This window comes from Molothrus ater, chromosome 2, assembly GCF_012460135.2.
Source record: "Molothrus ater isolate BHLD 08-10-18 breed brown headed cowbird chromosome 2, BPBGC_Mater_1.1, whole genome shotgun sequence".
Lineage (NCBI taxonomy): Eukaryota > Metazoa > Chordata > Aves > Passeriformes > Icteridae > Molothrus > Molothrus ater.
Genome location: NC_050479.2, coordinates 68,929,272 through 68,945,992, shown reverse-complemented (window position 1 = coordinate 68,945,992; position 16,721 = coordinate 68,929,272). Strand labels below are relative to the sequence as shown.

The 16,721-nt window shown below is 41.8% G+C and overlaps 1 protein-coding gene across 1 annotated transcript in view; it reads right to left on the bottom strand.

Moving 5' to 3' along the window:
• Positions 1 to 4,440: 4,440 nt before the first annotated feature.
• The window catches only part of KATNAL1 (katanin catalytic subunit A1 like 1), a 37,705-nt gene continuing 25,424 nt past the window's right edge, over positions 4,441 to 16,721 (bottom strand). The window contains exons 6-11 of the mRNA XM_036404277.2: positions 16,370 to 16,475; positions 11,708 to 11,866; positions 10,724 to 10,850; positions 9,627 to 9,761; positions 7,175 to 7,301; positions 4,441 to 5,689 (exon numbers count right to left, since the gene is read on the bottom strand). Of these exons, the coding sequence (XP_036260170.1) occupies positions 5,491 to 5,689; positions 7,175 to 7,301; positions 9,627 to 9,761; positions 10,724 to 10,850; positions 11,708 to 11,866; positions 16,370 to 16,475 (853 nt within the window). The 3' untranslated portion in view covers positions 4,441 to 5,490. The remainder of the gene's footprint in view (positions 5,690 to 7,174; positions 7,302 to 9,626; positions 9,762 to 10,723; positions 10,851 to 11,707; positions 11,867 to 16,369; positions 16,476 to 16,721) is intronic.

The following is a 16,721-nucleotide window of genomic DNA, read 5'->3' as shown; positions in this document are numbered from 1 at the left end:
ATCTCCTTGAGGGTATTCCCCTTTTCTTCTTGGTTGTATTTATAAACCCTGTGTAGAGTTGCTATGGTTTCTGTTCCCACCAGCCCAGTTGGTATTCTGTGCTGTTCTTCTCACCTTCACCATTTGGGTGACCTTTCCTTCACAAGGAAGATCTCTTGCCATCAGCCTGTTCAGTCAGATGTCACACAGCATGCTGTGCCAGAACACCAACAGCCAAGCAAAAGAGGGCTCTGTGGAACCAAATCATCTGCAAAGGCTGTCTGAGAGACGGATAAACAATGGTAATTATTTCAAAACAAATTGGAAACAGAAAGCACAGCCCAGCAGTGCAACAAAAAGGACAGCCACAAAAAGAAGAAATTGCAAATCTCCATGTCTTCAGTACTCTTGTATCTTCCTCTAGGCAAATATTTTTCTACCTTTTTTGCTCTCCAAAGTCAAGTTCAGAAAAAATCCTAATTCCAAGACATTTTCTTTTACCTCAAACAACATATGCAAGGGGCTGCTTACAAATGAGAGCAACACAATTGCAAACTGGCAGTAAAAATTTCTCTCTTTGTCAAACAAATATTCTAAATATTATATTTATATGAGTTTGCACAAAGCTACACTGCTTACTGTACATCCAGTCAGGCAGGATGCATGATGAGTTCCTCCAAAAGTAAGCATCCTGGGAATGGGTTCAGTTGCTTCATGTACCAGCCAGATCATGGGATCTCCAAAATCCTAATCCAGACACTGAACAAATACCCCATGGCTTCCCCCTAACTGAGAAAAATGTTCCTACTGCAACAAAGAAATTACAAACACACAAAAGCCAGGAAACAGACCTTGGACATAATACAACCCTAACTCTGCCTGTGCAGTAGGAGTGAGAATATCCCCACATTTTGCCACTTCATAACAAAGACAGAACTTTTGTTGTGGCACCTCCTTGGCTGCTGAGGTAAGTTTTCTTGCATTGGGAACCAGGCTAGCCAAGATATTTCATCCCATCTGCTTTTAATGCTAGCTAGGGCCTTCTAAAGAAGAGGAAAATTGCCTGAATGTTTCCAAGACACCTTCATGCAGACATGTAGAAGCATGGCACTTTAGCTGATCAAAAGACAGCTCTGTCCTGCACACAAGGAAACTCCTCGGTTAGAGGTACTGAACCATGACGTATGCACTGAGTGGGTCACAAGAACAGGTCACAACCAGCACACAAAACCAGGGAGGCCCAGAAGGTGGAGAGGGTTCCAGTGCTGTGGGATGCAGGAGCACCCCTTGCTGCTGCAGCTCTGTTAGCTGTGCTGTGTGTGGCAGCTGGGCTCTGAGCACGGGTGACTGAGGCATCCACAGTGATGGCCAAGCTTTTGCACAGTGCTCCAGTGAAACCCCTACCATGCACAGGGAAATGGCCGTGGGAGACGTTCTCTGAACTGCATCAGCACCCTGCCTTTGCACCAGCAGTCTGCTTCATTCCAGAGCACCACTGAGGCTACTCTTGTCCATCTTGGCTCCACTCTGCACCACAGGGCTGCCTGGTGGACAGCTCACCCTCACAGAGGGGGCTCAGCCGCTGCCATGGTGCTGACACCCACTTTACACCAGTGTGCAGCTCTAGGACTCCCAGGCTCCCTGCCTGCTCCCCCGCAGCATGGTGACACCTGCGTGTTCATCACGTATTTATTTGGCACTACAGCTCTGAATAAACATCTCCATTCACAATCTGATTGAGGGTGGCTTATTCCAATAACAGATTCAAAAAAATCACTATTTCTTCATCTGCTTCCACATCCTCATGCCTGGATTGTACCACAAAGTCTTTGCTCATTTGATGGAGGACTTCTTTACAGCACACAAGCTCTTTCATCTTTCCCATGATCAGAACAAGTCAGTGCACCTTTGCTATTTCAGTCCCTTTTAAACTGGGGTGAGCTGAACTTCCTATGCAAAGATTTGACCTCTCCTGAAATCCCCTGATCAGCATTTCCTTTGCTCACTCTTTCATGTTTGAAGCATTATGAAATACTGGAAACTCCATTCTTTCATAAGGAAGTTAGTGAGAAAATTCAAATAATCAACTCAGTCCCAGGAGACACAGGGTCTCTTTCCAAGTTTGAAAGCTCCTTCCTAATGGAAGTTTTGCTCTTGAAAGTCTCCTGGTTAGCAGGCAGCTGATGATACAACTTCTTTGGAGCCTGATTATACTTCCAGCCCAGGGGCAAGTAATAAAAAAGGCTGCCTGGTTCTGTGAGGTCTGAATCAGGTGCTAACACTGAACATTTGCTGGGGCCTCTGCTTTCCCCTACCCTCCCTTCCATGTGGTGGGCATTGGAGTATTCTCCATTTTATAGCTTGTGGCAACAAAAGGCCAATTTAGAAAGAAAGTATTGCGGACAGCTTTATCCAAAAACCCCAGATTTTAACTGCTCTCCATCAAGGACTTTGGTGAAAGGGCACCATGACATACTGAATAGATCCACATGTATGGCAGCCTTTGGAAGCAGTCAGCAGCAAAGCACTCCCAGCCCCACTCGAGCAAGACAGACTCTAGCACACATTTATTACTTCATACAACCAGATCACATACTGTACAAAAACTAACAGTGCCACCCAAGAGGGCCTTCACAGATGTTTAGAAAACACATGAACACAGCTCTAAGGCATGTTTTTTAAGTAATCTAGGCACAACTACTGAAGCATCACCTATTGTGTGTGTGTACCCCACATGTGTGGATGATCTCCATACACAAACAGGCACAGACTGAGCAGAGTTGCAGCAGGCTGTGACATGCTGGTACATTGCTCTCCAGGGAATCCAGTGTCCTTGCACAAGGGTCTCCAGCACTGGGATGTGAACTTTGAGCCAAAAGCTCATCCTCTGGGCCTTGAGCTGCTGCCACTGTTGGCTGCCCTTCCTTCCCGGGCTGCTCCTTGCTGCACCCAATGCTGGCTCCCCTGGAGTGAATAACCCAGTCTCCAAGCCCACCTAGGTGGGTGTGCCAGCATGACTTGGTAAAGATGAAAGGGTCAGCATATAAGGACAACTCCCTTTCCTGAAAGGGAGGGATGGTCTTAGCCTTCTGGGGTGCCTGATCTAGCAGGGCCAAGTCATGTCAGTAATTCTGGGGCACATCATAAACATCTACAGCTATAAAGGATGAATGGACCTATACAGTAAAAACATTTCTGGGGTAGAAACCATGACCTTTAGAGAAAAAGACTGCAGCACCTGAATAATTCCTACTAAAGGGAATGCCCAGTACAGTGAATTTTGCTTAATAGCCAAGAGGGAAGTTTAATGCCTTAAGGTAGAAGGTTCATCAAAGAGCTAAGGACTGACATTTTCACCAAGTGCTGAGCTTTGATCAGTAGGAAGGTCACTGCTGCTTGCAATGTGAAACTGAGCAAACTGGAACTTAGACCTTAGTAAGCAGCAACTGCTGAATCCCAGCACTGCCCTTGGGCAGCTGAGTAGGGTTATTACTGGCATTCATGTCAACTCACTTTTACATCTTGGTTGTGTAGATTAAGCTCCTTGAGCAGCAATGGCCTCTTTAGTGAGAGATCCCATAGTGCTAATCTGGTATTGGCCACAAAAGATTTTGTGTAGCTTTACTAATGTCTACTGCAGTCAAACAAACAAACAAAGAACAATTGTGGCTGCCTACAGCTTCACAAGGAAAAAATGAGAGTCCATAGCAATATTTTCAGAGCTTTCTCTCTATAAAGGTCCAGTTATTCCCTGTGAGGAATTATAGAATCACTAAGGCTGGAGAAGACCTCTCAGATCATGAAATCTGACCATTGACCCAGTACTGACATGTCAAAATGTTCACATGTCCCCAGGTGCCACATCTACACATTTTTTAAACACTCCCAGGGATGGTGATTTTACCACTTCCCTGAGCAAACAAAGTATGTGATTTAAGGTTTTTTGTCTTAGTGTTAACATGTCATGGCCCAAGAGACCATTGTGCTGAATTACTGACATTATTGGGAACTTCTGAGGACTAACAAAAAGGAGCAAATAATGATACATTCCCATTCAATAAGGAGTGCTGTGTGTTTCTTACTCCATCACATCTGTCTGTGCCACTAGGAGTCTCCACAGAGAGCTGAAGGGTTGAATACCTACCAAGCTGCAGGGCAATTCACATCCACCAAAATACTTAAGGCCTAGCTCACAACACCACCAAAAACCTGAGAGTTTGCATGTTTCTCTGTAAATCTGGTTGTCTGAGCACTCCTTCACATTCCTACCACAGGAAAACTTCATGTGCCAGACTCACAGGCTGAGTCTGTGAAAAGCTCATACAGTCAGTGTGACAGGTATACTCTAGAGAGGATTTCTCATGCTAGACCTTAGAACCCTTCTCATCACTGCACTTGTATGAGGGAAGGGAAGAAACAGTTAAGAACATAAATGAGATCATACAGATAATCTTCTAAATATTACTAAACCAGTAATATTTATACATTTTTAAGACACCTTCACAAAAAAAAATTATGCATGAACAGTTCTACAACATAAAAAGGTAAAAGTCCCATTGCCTAGTAATGCTAGGAAAAAGTTCAAATCTAATCAGAAGTGGAAGTTCACAGCCATTTGTTCTAAAGACAGCATTGTGTTTTAAATAAAGCCTTGAAATTAGTGTCTTTATTAAACTCTAAGTACTAAAATAATAATAATAATAATAATAATAGTAATAACAATTACATTTAGATAGCACAGACAAAGCACAAGATGATACATAAGCATAAAAGTGCAAGTTATAACCTAAGTCAAAGTGCCTACGGGTCAAACAGGTTCAAACTGTGTTCAGAGAACAAGCATAAACCAGACTAAGAACAATCCATGCCTTTTGCTTTCCCTCTCATTCCCATCAGAAGTCATTGCAGGTAACACTGATAACAGTCTGAAGTGACATCAGTTCCAAATGGGAGTACATGAGAGGAGAGTCAGGCCCATGTCTTGATGGAAAACTGATCCTCATTTCCTCTGTGTAATGCCAATTAATCCACAGGCTTTGCTCTGAATATCCGAGCACAGAGAGAAAGAATAATAACTTGGATGCCACATTCAAGGGAGGCAGAAGCAGCACTTTAGAGCAGGGGGGGTACATCAAGCCCTTGTCTGTTCCTCTGGAGTCACATCCCCCAGCTGATTTATTGACTCCAGCCATAAAAAAATGACTAGGAGGAAGTTAAGTAACACTGCTCTTCATTTGAAAATTAAAAAGACTACCCTCAGAAGTATGATTTTTCCCTTCCTGTTTGTCTTATTTTTCTACTTCAGAGATAAAATATCTTTTACAATATCAGCTCATTATTGTGCTCATTCCCTTTAAAGGCAAACAGCTTAAAAGATCCTGTCAGCAGAAAGGGGTGGGATGAGGGCAGAGGCAGACCTTTTATTAAACCTTTAAAAAGATTTCTAACTCATTTTGAAAGTGAGAACAACAAAAACCATAAAACTCCAGCGAAGGAAAGCTGTCACTGAGATTAAGCAGATCCAAACTCTGCCATCCATTTTTCATACTTCTCCAGGTCTGCAGCAGAAACAGATTTGGAGATTTTCTTCAGAGCCAGCTCAAAGTCCCCCTTGGTAACCGGCATCTGAAGCTCTTCTTTAGAAAGTGCACGAATCTCTTCTGGAGTTAAGCCATTAATACGTCTCCTCATTGCCATTAAGGATGCATCCCTGGAAATACAGGACAATGCATGGCAGCTAATTGCTAGCAGAATGTGCTGTAAGCCTATGAATTTTGATTGCATACTCTTGCTAGAAACCAGTGGCAGGAACACTTAAGACAGCATTTATTTACCATAGAAGATGCAGTTCACATCTTTTGTAGCTTCCATGTTCCCAGATCACTATATTAATTCAACATAAAGAATGTACTGGCACCAAAACCCATTTAAGCATATGGCAAATGTGCAGAGATAATTAAAACTATAAAACTGAAAACCTTTTACAATGATTCATGGAGATGAAATTTTACAACTTTAGAGCAGAAAAGGGCAGGGTGGGAGACAAACTCAAAGACTTTTTTTTAAAGTAATCTGGATTTTTACACTGCATTTCTTTTAGACTTCAACTTTCTCCCTGCAGTGTGGCCCAAAAGGACAGTCAGCAAGGGTTAAGAGTGCAGCCCAGCTCAGCTGCCTGCTTGTCCATAGCAGCTGGATGTGTGAAGGGCAGAGCAGGAGGTATCAGACACAGCATCACATGGCCCTGCAGTGCTGAGGCCATGGGTGCCTGTGGCTCCTCATGTTTTGCCTGCTCTGTGACCCCTCCCCAGCTCAGATCCTGCCAGCCTGGCCCATCAGCTTGAAGAACACTGCTCATTTTCTCACACTGTGGCCCACAGGCAGTCTGAAATTACATTTTCTTTTTCCCCAGGTTTTTCCCAGCAAGGGATAACACAAGCCTTAGGGAGAAAGGTAATTTCACTACTACGTGACACACACCGAGTTTTCAAATCCATGGAGTGATTTCACATTTTCAGGAAGGCAGCAGAGGCAGAACAAAAAAGATTCCCAAGCCATACTCTTACAGGCTCAGTTTCTCTTGACAGGATTCTTAAGAGACATAGACTTCCTTCAGATAAGTTTCTTCAAATACCTACCCTTCACCAGAAAAGACTGATTTGCCAAAAATGAAATAAATCGTGGGAACAGGACAGAAATAAATTAAATACTAATATTATAATCTATATCCCCCTTCGACCTAGAAGATTCAGGTAGACACCAAGACTCAGCTGCACTGGGGGCTGTCCAAACATGAGGCACATAGAAGTCCCAAAGAAGTGTTCTGTGAAAGGTATTTTTTTGGATTATGGTCTAGCTCTTAAACTAATGGGATTTAAAAAAAACCCCAACAATCTGCTTTGCACTACATTAACAAATGCAGATAACTACAGTAAATGCAGCCAATTGTAACATGAGATTAGCTCAGATAATTTTTTTCACTTCAGATTCAAGAAAAACACATCTCACAGAAAGACTCCATGGTATTTGGACCACTCCACATGACAGTAATACATGAATACAGTAAATAGATGTGGGCCTAATACACAGACACTGTGAGCACGGCTTCAGCTGTAGTAGGTATTGCCTTTCATCATATAATGCAAACGATGACTTCCCATGCAGTACTATTTGCAAATTAAGGGCAATGTGTTACCTGCAAACATTAGTGATGTCAGCACCAGAATAGCCTTCAATCTTCTCTGCAATTTCTTCAAGGCTGATATCAGGATCTAGTTCTACTTCCCGAAGATTAATCTTCAGTAGTTCTGCTCTGCCTTTTGCTAGAACGTAAAAATATTTGTTTGAAGACTGGCAAGAGTTACACTAAAAAAAGATATAAACACAACCTAGATTTTTCAGTGAAAAGTATGAACAAAAGAGTTCAATACAAGAAAAGAGAGAGAACAAGTCATAGTGAAGCGTGCAATCAAATCCAGTACAGTATTTGGTTAAATGCAGTATATTAAAACAGCATGGTTGAGAGGTATTTGTAAAAGTGATCTGTCACTACAAATGTCTGTTATGTCTCAGGTGATAAAGCATTTGGTCGCATATTACCCAAGGGCACAAAAGCACAATCCTACAAATTTCTGTTTCTTTTCACATCCCTTTGGATCCGCTCCCTATTCGAGGGTTTGACTGCAGGGTTTCATTAGAACTACAATAAGGATTCTATTAAAAAAGCTTCAGACAGCACAAACCCCTTAACAACAGGCTGAACTTTAAGCATACGTTTAAGCAGTTTATTCAGTTTATTCCGTTTATTCAGTTGTGACCAAGAAATCAGCTGAAGTCTGATAGAAAACAGACACATTAATAAACCTATATTAATATATTTTCGATAGAAATGTCTTGGTATCCCACTTTCCTATGCAGATGCAGTGTGCACACAGTGATAACCAGCTGTGTAAATGAGCACTTATGCAGTCAATTAACCATTTCTCTTGCAGGGGGCACGTGCATATGTGCATTTGGGTGCACATGTTAAGCGGCCTAAGCTTGTAAGAGAGAATTTGACAGCTTAGGGCTCTGTGTTACTGTGCACAAGGGTGGGAAAGAAGAGGATGACTGGTTTCCTGGCTTTCAGTGTACAGGAAAAATACGCCAGCTCAGCATCTTTATTCTCCAAGTGATCAATTTTTATGACCTATAAAAAAGGACAACCGCAACAGAAGAAGAAGCAGTAGGAAAGGCTAAATGTCTTAAAGAAATGTCCAATAAAATACATTATGTTTTATTCATTGTTGCCCCTAATTCTTATTTTTTTAACTTTTGGGGAAGGAGAAATACAAAAGAAAATAGAAAGCTTCTCTAGAGCTGCTGGTTTTGTGTGCTTTGCAGAACTGTCAAGAGCACAGAGTTATCCATCACACACAACTGGCAATAGCTATAAAATGGTGATTTATTATTTAGAGGGCACAATGTACACACAGCATACCTGCAGAGAGTATCCTGCATCAGAGAACATTCTTCTAATTTTTGCTGTGGGGCTAAGCAAGTCTGTGCAGCATTTTGAAAATTAAACACTACAGAATATATGCTTGCATCAAATTCCACAATACACAGGTGCATATATGCTACATGCCACTTTTTCAGTTAAAATGCCTGACTACATCAAATCACACAACACAGTTATAAATGCATCACTCAGACTTGCCCAGAGTAGCACAACATTCTTACTTGCAGAACAGATACAACAGGAACTAACACTGGAAATAAAACCACATCATATCTCCTATGCTGTCCAGGGTGTAATCCACTGTGCTAAAAAACAATCTGGTTTAATTAGAAACAAGAGGAAGAGCTGATAGGATTTTAAACTAATTGGTGATAAAGGCAGGCATCCTGTTAGGGGCTGTTACTGCCTGTAAGCTGCACAGACAAGCTGTAGAACTATTAAGTGTCCTTAGACCTGCTAAACTCAATCACAACCACTGTCACCATGGACATGCATCTTGTTATCTTGAGTGCTCATGCAGGCAGATGAGGCATCCACTGTACCAAGAAGAAAGGGAGCTATGCAAACTTCAAGTGATAGGAATCTCAAAATTAATAGGACAGGTGAATGACAGCTAGGAAAGACAATACAAGCTGAGATGTCTTAGGGCAGGAAAGCAATCAGCCTGCTGCATTCTGAGTGACTGGAAGCACAGTAATAAAGGCAAGCAAGCAGTGATTTGCAATGAACTAAGCCTGTAAGTGAAAATTCATGGATCTACTTCTTTCCATTTGTCTGCAAGGGCATGGAGTGCATTTGCAATATTTGTGAACATGTCCAAAGGCTGCCTTTGATGATCACTCAAGGGCTGACTGTTAAACATTTAAAATAATTCCAGGCTCATTAAAACTATCTCTCTTTCAAAATATAAGAACCCATCAATGGCTTGCAATGAAATGCCACAGCTCTTTGTTTTTCAGCCCCCAAGCAAGCAGCATTTCTCTTTTTTCCACTCTTTAAAAATAAAGCGATCCAGACAAATGATTAACCCCTGAATTACACTGCTCATCACAAAACCATCAGGATTCCTTACAAGCACAACAGTCCTGCAGTTATCCTAAACTCATCTTGTATAGAGAGGAAAAGAAAATGGTCTTATCAAACACACCTGTGGGCAAAGGTATATAAATCCTCTTCTCCAGTCTTCGTCGGAGAGCTTCATCAATGTCCCAGGGAAAATTTGTAGCAGATAATACCATAACCATCTTGGAAGGGTCATCGTTTTCCAGAGCACCACCTACCCCTGCAAGCACAACAGTTCAGAGCAATTTTACTCCAGAGCTCTTATTGATGGAGATGCTTGCTGAGAAAGACTGCACAGACAAACATAGCCTGGACAAAATTAAGCAAGAGCTCTCTATAGTCCTTTCCAAACTTCCCATAGCTAGGTGTCACAAGACCATCATTATCACAGAGAGAAGGACAGTTCATTATTTTGCTGAGTAAGGGGAGGGCTTTCTTGGACACTGCTAATAACACAGCAATATGTGAGTATAGCCCTACTAGTCCCACTGACAGTGCTATCTCTGTTGAGTCTGGTCATAGAAGAAACAGGAGTCACTCAGCTTACCAAGTGAGGACTGCTCAAAGAGACCAAAAGCTTTCCTATCCTGAGCTTACCACAATGAACCTGCAAATTTGAGAACATTTAAAATAGTAGTTTATATACAGCAGTTTATACAGCAGTTCACGATAGCTGCAACATAAAGGTGGCTATCAAACCTCTACACCATACAATATTCCTTAGATGGTCATGCTTGCTGTGTGCACCTGCACAAAACAGGTACTACATCTGACTTAAAAGGGTAGTATTAGCTGCCATCATAGAATACAGCAAAGCAGATCTCACAATGGGGTTCCACAGTTAGAGAGTCTAGCAAAGGGCAGAATTTTGTTTAAACTGAATACAAATTAAATAACTGCATTAAACTACACAAATCTCCATTATCTGCTTCTCGTGCAGTCTGTGTCTCTTTAATATGAGCTTTCAAGTCACCCTAAAAATAGCCATTTTAGAAAAAAATGAAGCAGAACACCCTTTTCAGTTATCTGTTGTTGAACACTCCAAAAATACACTCATCTCAAGTTGTGCTTCATTTTTCTCTCATGCATAAAGCCAGGTTTTCCAGATGGCTCCAGTTCTTACATTCCCACCTGTAAAGAAGCAGCATCCCAGCCCCAAAGCCAGATCTAAGCCCTTGTTACCATCCATTTGCACAAGCAGCTCTGACTTGACTCTGCGACTGGCCTCGTGTTCGTCAGACGTGCCTCTGCGGCTGCAGATGGAATCTATCTCATCAATGAAGATTGTTGTTGGCGCATAAAACCGTGCCTTTATTCAAATGAAAACATCACTGTTAAGGCTGCTCAGCAAGCACAGGCCCTCATCAAACCACAACCCAGCCCTGCTGGAGATACTGCATACATATCTTCCCTGTCACAAGGGAGGAATTCAAGACCTTCATTTACAAACTGTCACATGCTGAGGTTTATACACTTTGAATTGTACTCCTTGGGTCAGTGTTGGTTGGCTTGCCCCAGCAAATGACATTGGAAAGGGGAAAAGAAACACTACCACAATAGGATACTCTTCTTGACATAATACAAGCAGTTTTCACATCCAGGTTTTAGGCTGGTGAGGGTTAGGCATAAGGGACAGAAGGGAGCTCAGCAATCCCAAGAGGCTCAGATTTTAGCTGTGAATATTACAGGAGTCCACGGAGGGTCTCAGAGGTGTAGCCTACATGGACACGTCCTTCACACACCCTACATGATGGACTGCACCCACAGCTTCACTGAGAGGCTTGTGACCATGATTCAGAATAAAAACAGAACAAAAACATGTATGGCTTCTAGAATAAATGTTCCAAACCCCTTCCAATTTCAAATCTACTTCACATGGGATTGTTACCCCATAACCAAACAAGTACTGAATTTCTGTTGAGGTCACGACTCTTGATTTAGTGTGGAAAATGGTATCCTTCCTAAACATGGGTGATGAAGCATTTCCTTCTTAATCCTCAATAACATACCATATGTGGAAACCCAGAAATTCTGTTTTTCTAATTGGTTGGGGGGTGTCAGTTCAGTGAACTCCATGCTTCCAGCAAGCTACTGGAAAGGCAGGAAACCAAGAGTGCTGTCCTTTCTCACCTGAATGAGCCCCAGAGCACATCATGGAGGACATACCATTTCAAACAAGAGGCGGACCAGCTTCTCAGACTCGCCTCTGTATTTAGACGTCAGTGTAGAGGAGGACACGTTGAAGAATGTTGTCCCACACTCTGTAGCAACAGCTTTTGCTAGCATTGTTTTGCCAGTGCCAGGAGGACCAACCATCAGCACACCCTGAAAGGTGAGAACAAAGGTAATGAACAACAAATTAAGAAAACTTTGTCATTGATACTTTGCACAACACCTCTATATGAGCCAAGATCTGGATTAAAATTAATAACATAATGCTCCTGAGTGGGAAACAGAAGACAAGTATCCTGCTTTTGAGGACAGTGTAGAAGTGTTCTGCCATTCTTACCACTCCACTGGAGTCAAAACCACAAAAGCCAGTACCTGTTGCTTGTCCTAAATCTAGGAAATGGACAAGAGACTTACAGCCTTGCTCAGCATCAGAGTCTAGACTTGAACTTAGGCCTTTCCCAGCTCACAAGGAGCTGCACAGGCAGATGAAGATGGTAAACTCTGTTTTTGGAACAAAGGCCCCTTCAGGAGAAACTGCAAAAGTATTTTGGTTTCTGTGAAACTAAGTTGAGTTTCCTCAGTAGAGAAATTTTCTACAGAAAAACAATTTCCCAAAATATCCTGACAATATGTATGAATCTGGTTGATGTTTACATTTGTATGAGAGCATTCACTGAATACATCAGTTTGTTTTTTGCTTAATCTCCCAATCTCAATGCTCCTATGACCACACTACTGCATCATAGCAATTTCTGGATGAAACACCATCCTCATCATGCTGGATGACTGGACTGCACTGCTATTCCTATTTTCCAGATAAGCAACTGTGGCTCATGTGGACTACTGCTTACTCCCACAAAAGCCTAATCTGAATTTCAGTGATTATTCAGAAAGCTTTAAACTAGAAACAACTCTTATATCCACATCATCAGACTATCTTTCCATCTGTGGTCTGTGAAAGAAAGAAGCACACATGTCTGCAGCTCAGCACATTTACCCATCATTACACAGTTTTTTGGTTTTACACACAGTTCTCTCAGAGCTCATGTTAAGATTGTATCACTGAGATGGGTTAATCACTCTTGATAATACTACTAAATACAGCCATCTTTATGGGTAGTCTTTCCAACCCTTTCAGCAGCAGCACTGGAGAAGGACAAAACACTGTTCCATGCTCTGCACAGTGCTAGTATAGGGCTCTGTGATTTTAAGTAAATCAGTGAAAATGTAGTGCTCAAGCAGCTTGGGTTTTTTTTTTCTCCTCCCAATTGCAAGATCTTATTACACGCTAACAAGAGTTTCCTAAAATTGTACTGTATTGCAAGGGTAATCAAATTAGCTAGTGTTAGAATTGCACATCATAATGTGCTTTGCAATTAATAACTTACATAAAATGCCGCAGCAATAAAATATCTGTTAAATGCAAGCCATATAGCAAATTAGATTTCATCTGTTCCTCACAAAAATCTACTTCAAAAAGCACAAAGAATGACATGGAAGAGATCTATAAAAACAAATCAACCGGGAATGCAATTATTCAAAAATGTCCCATTCAAAAGCAATAGCCTCTCTGTATTCCATTTTCCATTAACTCTTAATACCTTTATTGCCATTTAATACTTAGCTAATGCAAGCTCAACATACATTCATCGGTAAATTAAATCAGAAATGTTCACACGCCATCTCTACAGCTAACAGTCCAAAGTCACTCTTCAGGCTGTCCAAGGTTTCCTAAGCTCCAGAGCAGCAAGCATAAAAAGCAAATGGACTCTCTTTTCTCCCCGTGAACACTCAGGCATTCTGATTTGAGATGCTGCACAGTTATACTGATATTACAACAATATTGCAAATACAGCCCTGGAGTGACTGGGTGAAAACTACTCAGCCTGTAATATGCAGGTCAGAGATGACTTACTGCTCTCTCTGAGCTTCAAATGTGTTCATTTAATATTTTTTTAAAAACTTCACCTCAATTCAAATCACATTCAAAGCATATGTTTGATAAACTGTGTTTAGTGCAGGATCTGGTGATATAGGGAAGTAATGACATTTTTGGGATATTGGTTCAATTCTCCATTACTCTGGAAGGTCAAATCCTGGCTTCAGGTACACATGCAAAAACTGAAGCCCATCCATTGCTTTTCACCTCCTGCTAAGTACTACAGGAAGCGTTATTACCCTGCACGTGATACTGGTGGCATTATACATGTGCATAACACAGGTGGAAACCAGCCACACCAGGTGTAAAGCCAGGGGGAAAGTAAGGTCTCAGGGGATAGAGACAGTAGAAATATCAGTGAAAAAAAAAAAAAGAACTTGAGTTCACAGCAAAACAAGATGTGCATGGCTGCAAACAAAAACACATAGGATCAAGTTGCTCTTTCTGCAAACTAGGAGGCTGCCACTTACTATTTAAAATCCTTGACAAACACAAAGACTTCTTTATTCTTCCTCTAAGGCTCTGTTAATCCAAAGTATTCCAATAAGAAGCTGAAATGCACCGCAGGGAGTAAGTGTTTTGATGAAATCACTGCAGGGTTACTTCTTGTTGTTGTAACAATCACTAGCAGAGCAGTGGGAAGCACAGTGAGCAACCAGGCTTTCTTGGCACAAAACATTTCAGAGAAACAGAAAGAGCAAACCCATGGACATTCAGAAACCCGTGGCTGCAACTACACAGCACCTGTGTTGAATCAGGGAAGACAGCTGGCTCCTTCAGACAAGGCACAGTTCTCTGAATACAAGCACAAACTGTGAGGGCTGTCTTGGGAATTGTTCTCAGGGGAGTCTGAGCATCCAAAACCAGCTTCGGCTGCCTTTTTCCCTGAATTATTGTCCTGAATTCCTAGGCTCAACAAATGCCTGCTGCTACACTGATTACTGCAAGAAACAGCCTTCCCTTCAATACTTTTCATCCTTATAGCACAGTCAGAGGTCAACAGTAGGGAAAATACATGCTGTTCTGTGTGAAAAAATAAATTCATGAGAGTTACAGCTTCACAAGTCACCAGGGAAAAGGCTAACAATGAAGACTCTTCATAGCCTTGTCAGAAATCAATTTGCATTTCAGACTGAAGAGAGGAAATAATCTTAGAATCTTTTCCATGTCTACAACCACCTGGTTTTCAGAGGTGACACTGCTCGGTAGGAAAAGGTAGTCTCGTGCAAAGAGATGGAGACTGTAACTCTTTAAAGGACCAAGCTGTTGCTCCTTTATCCACTGCCACAGCACTTGGAGAAAAGGTCAGTGGCATTTTTCACATTTCCTACAGTCTGCTGAGATACCTGCCTTAAAGACAGATGGCCACTGCCTCCTCTATGCATGCTAACAGGCGAAAAGAAAGCAGAGCAGATCTTTATTCCATTAGAAGATTTCGAACACTAGACAGATGGGGCCCCCATAGTCTATAACAAGAGTATGGATCAACTTCCTCTAAGCCGAGAAGAAAGAGATTCAGCTGTTCAAAATACACTAAAATCTCACCCTACACATGTAACCCACAACATCTAGGCTCTGTCCAAGATGATAGCTCAGTTAACCCTAAGGTTAACCACAAGGCCACTGGTACTGACCACAAGCACTCTAACTCCAAAGGCTGGGGCCAGGTTTGCACTGAGTATATGTTTGGGCTCCCTCCCTGCAACTCACTAAAAACCCTGTAGCAGCTCTCAAGCAGCAATCTCCCAGCTCCTGCTGAGTCTGACCTAGGTATAAGCCAGGGAAGCACAAGGACCAATCAGGAAAAGACAGAACAAGTGTTAGTAGAGCAAGATCCGACACACACTGCTGAACCAGCATACTGAACAGGAAACTACTCATGCACACAGCATTCCCTACACACGCCACTTCCTTCCACACTCAGAGCAACAGACAATTTGCAAGTCTCTTTTCCCCAGCAATGCTTCTCAATAACCAAAAAGGCCTTGTGTTGTGACTAGGTATTCCCCAAACAAGCATCAGTCCATTCCACATTAGAAGCAAAATAATGCTGCTTGCTGTTTACAGAAATGCTCGCCAAACTCCTCCCTCCCCTTCCTTCTTAGCTCTAAGCAAGACCCAGACTGGGCTCACTTCTGGTCAGTCAGCCTAGTTCAGTCCTATATCCTTCCTGCTGCCCTGTTTGTAACTCCTTCTCCTACTCTGAATTTCTCACTCCATCTGCAACTATGCCCAGCTGCAAATCTAAGTCACCAGACCGGCCCCCTCTATCCTTGCTTCCTTGTACCATGCAGGCTGCAGTTTGCAGTCTGAGTGAGAGACAGTTGAAACATTGGAGAAAAACAGTCCAAGGATTGCTTTCTTCTGGAAAGTGATGACAACTGGACACCATAAGTCTATGTAGAGCTGTCTGTTAAGCATTTCTGCTTTGGCCAATATAATCTGTTTGCTCACGTCTATAGGTTGGCACATAGAAAGTATTATAATAGCAACAAGCTATAAGTGAGAAATAAACAGAAAATACAGTTTACTCTAAGGGCCAGATACACTTCCAGCTGTTTCTTTCAGTGCCTTTTACATGAATCATTATGAGAGGATTTAATAAACAAATTCATGATCTTTTCTTTTTAGCCTTTGCTACAGGCATCCACACCTTACAGCAGGAGTCTCACATTGCTACAGCTTGCCATTTCCTAGAACACCACATAAATTCTCACCTTCCAAGGTCTTCTGATCCCTTTGAAAAAATCAGGCATCCACATTGGAAGAACAACAGCTTCTCTTAATAATTTCTTGGCTTCTTCCAAATCTGCTATGTCATCCCTGTGCAAGATGAAGAAACTTGTATAAGATTCTCATACAACTATATTTCTTCTATTTTTATACAAGAGAAATAGAAAAGCTTTTCACTTAGTACCATTTCTTTTAGTATGCAAGCATATGCCTCATGAGAGCACTCCTATCATACTGTGACCTAAAATTGAATCCACTTTTGGAAGACAGGGAAAAAATTATTTTCAACTCAAGTTACCCAGAGCTGCTTAATTAAAAATTGTTTTGGACAATGTG